The sequence below is a fragment of the Hypomesus transpacificus genome, chromosome 9, assembly GCF_021917145.1.
Source record: "Hypomesus transpacificus isolate Combined female chromosome 9, fHypTra1, whole genome shotgun sequence".
NCBI lineage: Eukaryota > Metazoa > Chordata > Actinopteri > Osmeriformes > Osmeridae > Hypomesus > Hypomesus transpacificus.
Genome location: NC_061068.1, coordinates 1,030,580 through 1,038,154, shown reverse-complemented (window position 1 = coordinate 1,038,154; position 7,575 = coordinate 1,030,580). Strand labels below are relative to the sequence as shown.

Below are 7,575 nucleotides of genomic sequence, written 5' to 3'. Positions count from 1 at the left end.
GGGGGGGGGGCGTTGGCTCACGAAAACAGGAAGTTGATGGATGCGTTGTCGAGGATGTATTCTCCAATGCCCACAAAGTACATGACCTGGGCGATGCCGAAGAGGGGCGCGATGACTAGGGCTCTGCAGGCCGCGCCCTTCAGGAAGGCAGCTGGACCCTCCTTCCTCATGATTTTACTGCAGACACAGGGAGACAGACACACGTTACCCAGGAGACAGAGGCCTCGGGGTCTTACTGCAGACAGACACACACAGGAAGTTGCTAACTGATGCCATGTTCTCACTACAGCGTGGTTCTTTCAAAGCCATACAGGGTGGGTGCTTTCCAAATGGTCTGAAACTGACAGGCAACTGTACCGGAGTTTTGTAAACATCTGTGCTCTGACTGATCTCAAGCATTTGTACAAAAAAATGAAAACGTTTGTACTGCAAACAGAAAATAACAGCAGTGGCTGTTTTGAGTCAAATGCACTCCTACATGGGAACACACTGAAATGCAGAAACAAAAATGCCTAGAGTAGGCATATATGAACATGACCAGCAGACAGAGGGAGTCAGACTCAGTGGATATGAAGGAAGACTGAACAGAGTGCTAGCAGTAGACTGTGGAGGAGGTCACCTGATGCAGTCCACTACTCCATTGTAGCTCTCCTCATTGGCTCCTTTCGTCAGGGACTGCAGTCTCGTCTTGACCACTGAAATACACCCAGAGAGACAATCAGAAACACACACAGGGAAAACCAGTTTGAACCTGGTTGTCAAGAGCATGTATTCTTTCACAAACACCCCTGGACAGAGGCTAGGGCAGTAATCCTGCCAGCTGTGACCAGAATCTGGGAGGGGAGGGGGGACAGGGTAGAGGGGGAGGGGGGAGGGGTGTGCTGGTCATTTCATTTAGTCATTTAGCAGACGCTCTTATCCAGAGCGACTTACAGTAAGTACAGGGACATTCTCCCTGAGGCAAGTAAGGTGAAGTGGGACACAACGTCATTTTGGCACGGCCGGGAATCGAACTGGCGACCTTCAGATTACTAGCCCGATTCCCTAACCGCTCAGCCACCTGGTGTGCAGGGACTCACCGTCACAGGGGTTGACGGCCACGGCGGCGGTGCTGCCGGCCAGGCAGCCCGACAGGAAGGCCCAGTAGAAGGGAGCCTGCTGGCCGGGGCTGGGCTGGCCCATGCGGTTCAGGTTGGCAAACATGGGGAAGTAGATCATGGAGAACGGCACATCTCTGGAACAACAACACACACACACACACACACACACAGAGCAGGAGCTGGTCAGGGAGGCGTCACGCTATGCAGGCTTTTTCCACATTTGTCGGTTTGACGTGTACAACATCTTAATAAAGCCTATCACAGATCTCCCTCCTCTCTGCTCCTCACCCCCCTTCCCCTCCCTCCCAAAAGCTGTGGTTCACTACCTCATGCGAGGCTCCTAGATACCTTCCTCCCCTCCTCCCTACAGCTGACAGTGTCTACCTTCCTCCCCTCCTCCCTACAGCTGACAGTGTCTACCTTCCTCCCCTCAGCTGACACGTGTCTACCTTCTTCACCTCCCTACAGCTGACGGTGTCTACCTTCCTCCCCTCCTCCCTACAGCTGACGGTGTCTACCTTCCTCCCCTCCTCCCTACATCTGACAGTGTCTACCTTCCTCCCCTCCTCCCTACAGCTGACAGTGTCTACCTTCTTCACCTCCCTACAGCTGACGGTGTCTACCTTCCTCACCTCCTCCCTACAGCTGACAGTGTCTACCTTCCTCCCCTCCTCCCTACAGCTGACAGTGTCTACCTTCTTCACCTCCCTACAGCTGACAGTGTCTACCTTCCTCCCCTCCTCCCTACAGCTGACAGTGTCTACCTTCTTCACCTCCCTACAGCTGACAGTGTCTACCTTCCTCCCCTCCTCCCTACAGCTGACAGTGTCTACCTTCCTCCCCTCCTCCTTACAGCTGACGGTGTCTACCTTCCTCCCCTCCTCCCTACATCTGACAGTGTCTACCTTCCTCCCCTCCTCCCTACAGCTGACAGTGTCTACCTTCCTCCCCTCCTCCCTACAGCTGACAGTGTCTACCTTCCTCCCCTCAGCTGACACGTGTCTACCTTCTTCACCTCCCTACAGCTGACGGTGTCTACCTTCCTCCCCTCCTCCCTACAGCTGACGGTGTCTACCTTCCTCCCCTCCTCCCTACATCTGACAGTGTCTACCTTCCTCCCCTCCTCCCTACAGCTGACAGTGTCTACCTTCTTCACCTCCCTACAGCTGACGGTGTCTACCTTCCTCACCTCCTCCCTACAGCTGACAGTGTCTACCTTCCTCCCCTCCTCCCTACAGCTGACAGTGTCTACCTTCCTCCCCTCCTCCCTACAGCTGACAGTGTCTACCTTCTTCACCTCCCTACAGCTGACAGTGTCTACCTTCCTCCCCTCCTCCCTACAGCTGACAGTGTCTACCTTCTTCACCTCCCTACAGCTGACAGTGTCTACCTTCCTCCCCTCCTCCCTACAGCTGACAGTGTCTACCTTCCTCCCCTCCTCCTTACAGCTGACAGTGTCTACCTTCCTCCCCTCCTCCTTACAGCTGACAGTGTCTACCTCATGAGCGTGGCCCCCAGGCCTCGGTAGAGCCCCCGGATGCCCTGGGTTTGGAACAGCTCCCTGGCAATCTGGGTTGCCGTGGCGGCCCGGACGGGGGCGGGGCCAACGTTGTAGGATCGACTCAGCACCGCGCTTGGAGACGCCAGCATGCTGGACGCCATCATGGCCGCCGGCTTCCTCTGCTGGGCCGCTGGACACGAAACCAGGAAGAGGAGAAGGAGGAAGAGGAGAAGGAGGAAGAGGAGAAGGAGGAAGAGGAGGAGGAGGAAGAGGAGGAGGAGGAAGAGGAGAAGGAGGAAGAGGAGGAGGAGGAAGAGGAGGAAGAGGAGAAGGAGGAAGAGGAGAAGGAGGAAGAGGAGGAAGAGGAGAAGGAGGAAGAGGAGATTATGACAAAGAGGGGAAGGAAGAAGAGGAAGAGAGGTGAGGAAGAGAAGAGATGAGGAGAAGAAAGAGGAGGAAAGATGGAGGAGAGGAAAGATGGAGGAGAAGAAAGAGGAGGAAGAAGAAGAGAGTCAATCACAAGCCTTGGATCCTGTTGTCATGTATTGAAATGCCCAGCAGTGTCAGTAATAGCCCACACAGAGGTGGTGTGTGTTTACCTAGCCTGCCCGCATCCTGCAGTTGGATCTTCAGCATCTCCATAGGGGTGGTGATGATCACCTGGCACATGCCCGCGCCACACCCTGCCAACATCTCCCTCATTACCGTCAAGCCCTTCCTGCAACACACACACACACACCGTCACACAGGAACACACACCAACAGCTTACCTGGCACTGGTTACCCTAACAGGAGGGGATGACCAGACATCAGAAACAAGGCATCGTTTATCGTTATTCATTGATTTTAGAAGGGGGATGACTGACCTCTAAACTATACTAATTTAATAAGGAATTAAGCCTTTGTCATGTCTCAACTCACCCATCTTTGGCCAGGTGGTGGCGGAAGAAATCGTTGGCCGCCAGTTTGATAGCCTTCTCAGGGGTGACTAAGGTCAAGTTTACAGCAGCGCCTGGCGGAGGAAAAACAGACACTTAGCGATGCATTCATCAACAAATCTCATTTTGTGTTTGTGACAAAAACATTCTCTAAACATTTCCTGCCACAATCAATCCATTGGATATACTATGGTACAGAATGTAGCTACAGACAGTGTTGTAACAGAGATAGGAGGAGAGAGGGAAAGAGAGAGAAAGAGAGAGATTAACAGATTGGAAAAAGAGAGAGAGAGCAAGAGAGAGAGAGAGCAAGAGAGAGAGAGAGCGAGAGAGAGCGAGTGAGAGAGAGCGAGAGTGAGCAAGAGTAAGAGCGAGAGATTAACAGACTGGAGAGAGAGAGAGAGAGAGAGCGAGAGAGAGTGAGAGCGAGAGATTAACAGACTGGAGAGAGAGAGAGCGAGAAAGAGTGAGAGAGAGCGAGAGTGAGAGCGAGAGATTAACAGACTGGAGAGAGAGCGAGAGAGAGTGAGAGCGAGCGAGAGTGAGAGCGAGAGATTACCAGACTGGAGAGAGAGAGAGAGAGAGAGAGAGGGGGGGGGGGGGGGTAAAAATAAAGTCAAGAGAAGGGGGATGCACAGAGAAGGCAGACATGAGAAATTTGAGAAAATTGGTTTGATCACATGCCCCAATGTTTCTCTAAAACAACAAAGTGGAAACAGTTAAGAAAAATGATCTAGAGACAACAGCTGGCGAGAAAGAGACACCAGACAGGACACAAAGGTGTTGAGAGACAAGACAGTGAAGAAGACTGTGGACAAGACAGAGGAATCACCGATGTTAATGATGAGAGCAAAACAAATTTAACAGACAGGACAAGACAAAACATTACATCACGGAAAATTGGTGCCTAGTTAAAATAGAGCAGTGTTGTAAGAACCATCAAATGATTTGCCTCCATCGTGGCTGCGCCTTATCGGCTAGCCTTCACTATCCCAGGGGGACCACGTCTGCAACATGAAAAACACAGATGCAAACCAACAGCAAACCTCACACAGGTGGATCACCCACACCCCCACCCTAACACTCCACCCTCACCTCCACAACCTCCCTCCTTTAAAAACACATCTCCCTTCAGTGCTGCTTTTAACATCAAGCACGTTAGAATCCGAGTTTTTCAACATTACGGACATTTTTCAAATGGTAGTTGTTCTAAGGCAGCATCACCCAGCCATTTTTACATATGAGCAGACCATTGATATAAATGTAGAATTTCCTGTGGCCACTTATGGCCTACATTGACAACACTGTCATCCTATCATGTTAATACATTTAAATATTAATCTGCTAGTGTGGTGTAGTTAGCCTGTACATTGAGGGTGTCATAGAGGAAACTGTGATGAGAAATCAGGCCAACCCATAACAACCAGGTTTTATGACTCACATCTGGATTTTCTAACTTGTATGAGTGTTTGAAGACTAAAATCTGAATGAATCTTACCTCTGTACATTCCAAAGTATCCCTCCGATCTAACAGTTTTCACAAGGCAATCCATCCTGTCAACCCAAAAAAATATATATTAATAAATAGTTATTTTGTTAGGTTTTTTTTACGTGTGTTTCAGGCAATTTAGCCAATAAACCCCCAGCATTGGTGCTGTGTCTGACCCAATGATGACGCAGACCTGCTCTGAGAGCAGCTGCATGTGAAGCGGCTATACAGGACCAGAGCTACAACCCAGAGCTATAACCCTTTCCTGGGGATTACTTATTACCATCAACTTATGGTGTTGCCATGGAACAATGTCTGGAATGAGTCGCTATGGAACAATGACCGGAGAGGGTTGACATGGCGAGTTGTCTCTGTTTACACAGTCACAAAGGCACGACATTGCCCTTTGAAGTTTAGCCCTCAAGACCCCACAACTGGTATTTCTGGTCGAGTTATTCTGTAGCTAAAACAACTAGCTGGATGGGGGATTGGAAAACGAGTTTACACAGGCCAGGGTGGAAATGTGACTGACGTGGCAACAAACCTGCCATGGCAACGACAAGTCACTATTACAGGGCTAGTTTCAAACAGGCTTTAGAAGATTCAATTAAGTTAATTTTTATTAATGATATATTGTTCATAAGAATGTTAGCTCACATAGTATTCATGTATTTAAGTTGAAGTTTAGAGACTTAAAATCATAAAGGATTTAAAACATACAGAAAAGTCAAGAAGTTACAATTAACATTTTACGTAAATGTTTATAATGGCCACTTTTTATAATGTTAAGTTACCATACGATTACTATTTATTTATGTAGAAGTTAACAAATCCGAACCATTTTAGGATTTACAACATAAGAAACTGTCTAGATATGATACTTTCTCAATTTCAAGTACTTTGTTAACACGTTAAGACATATTATAAAAAAATTAAATGCGACTTAATATAGTCAAGGAAAACTGTATCGAGATACTTGTTACAAACCAGAATCTTAAAAAGTTGAACAACTTACATGTTCCTGTAGAGCTGGTGCTCTTGTCTCTGGTTCTGTAACCTGGTCTTAGCCAGGTCGATGGGAAACACACATGTGACTCCCACGATGCCTGCTATACCCCCGTTGATCAGCTTAGCTGGGAGGCTGGAGGAAACAAAACACAAGTTAACAACATAGAAGTCATATCAGGAAAGGTGACATTTATTCACTGTCTTCCAACAGTGAAATCTTTAGTTGGTTATAACATAAAAGTACTAACATTGATTAAGCGAAAGTAACTAGCAACAAATTACTAAATTACTGTTGTGTTGAAAAGATTAGGATGGATGAGAAGAGTGTTGAAGGGAGATGAAAGACATACCTGATGTGTTGCTGTGTCATTCTGAGTTGTGGAGGCTTCAAAGTAACGGATGAATAGAGATGGCAGTACTGACTACACCGAGGTCCGAAGATAAAGTGGTGATGTGCTGAAGAGTAGAGTCCTAAAAGGTGACGAACTTTAGGTTAAATATAGACACACCTCACCAGTTCCTAGTGTACACATGCAACATTGATACTAATAGCTTAAAAGCCTATCCCCCGCACATTACAGACCGGATGGACTTAACGAGCTGCCTCGCGCCGCCTGAGGACTGTAGTAGTAAAGGATCACGAGAGTGTGACGTACTGAGCGGCTTCAAAAGAGCGAGGGAGGGGCGTGTCCATATAGTACGGCTACGCTGTACCCGCACATACGCCGGATTTCCATATAAGGGCATTCAATGGCGTAATGTGCTCGCGCTCTAACTTGTCAAATCACTTACAGCAGAAACTAAACTTCTCTAATTGGTCTACCTTTCCAGTTAAAATAACATTGAGGGTGCAAGAATACTACCACTAAACATGCTATGTTTTTCCTGCCCAGAAACCGAACTTGTAGTTCAAACCTGATAACAGCTATCTTACTTTTGACTGCTTCAAAACTCTTTAAAATACAACGCAACGATACGAAATCATTGTAGCACTGTCCAGCTGTGAGGTTACCAAGCTACAAACGAAATGCTGCTAGTCAATAACGCTTAACCAAGAGACGTAAATTGCAAGCTAGTCTATAGACACAATGGATTCGGACGGTGCTGCCAATTACATTCATACCATCTTAATATTAGAAATCCACACAAATATACACTTCAAACATGACCAATAGCTCACCTTAGATATCGATGTCACTTCTATGTATTGGTAGAGACGTTTTTTACGTAGTTAGCTAAACGGGCTCGTTTCGTCTCGTAGATGCTATGGTAACGGTTTTCTCTTTACTTCTGAGACGGGCTGGAAAATTCCATTGACATTTTATCTTGGGGGAGGATCCCTCGAAGCGACAGTAAGAAATCAACCAATCATGGCCTCGACAATTTACATATTGACTTCTCATTGGGCCTTATGGTCTCCGCTACAAATTCACTGGAAATGTATTGTCACTTAATCTCTAACTTAAAAGCCGTCTACAACATGTAACACTGTTTGACATTGTTACTAAATAATTAAAGACTATTGCAGTGAGGAGTCAT

At 47.5% G+C, this 7,575-nt stretch overlaps 1 protein-coding gene across 1 annotated transcript; it reads right to left on the bottom strand.

Moving 5' to 3' along the window:
- On the bottom strand, positions 1 to 7,329 carry slc25a55a (solute carrier family 25 member 55a). The gene is made up of 10 exons (XM_047026604.1): positions 7,217 to 7,329; positions 6,387 to 6,507; positions 6,044 to 6,169; positions 5,038 to 5,093; positions 3,523 to 3,613; positions 3,201 to 3,319; positions 2,599 to 2,791; positions 1,080 to 1,234; positions 620 to 695; positions 1 to 177 (listed from the first exon to the last, which is right to left on the bottom strand). The coding sequence occupies exons 2-10, from the start codon at positions 6,404 to 6,406 to the stop codon at positions 18 to 20; spliced, it is 996 nt and encodes a 331-aa protein (XP_046882560.1). The 5' UTR covers positions 6,407 to 6,507; positions 7,217 to 7,329; the 3' UTR covers positions 1 to 17.
- Positions 7,330 to 7,575: the final 246 nt, after the last annotated feature.

Excerpts from the sequence above, each read along its gene's own strand:
- slc25a55a (XM_047026604.1), bottom strand. The coding sequence starts at position 6,406 with ATGACACAGCAACACATCAG. Across the intron at positions 3,614-5,037 it reads ATACTTTGGAATGTACAGAG|GCGCTGCTGTAAACTTGACC; the intron begins GTAAGATTCATT and ends TTCCTCCGCCAG. Across the intron at positions 3,320-3,522 it reads CACCACCTGGCCAAAGATGG|GAAGGGCTTGACGGTAATGA; the intron begins GTGAGTTGAGAC and ends TGTGTGTTGCAG.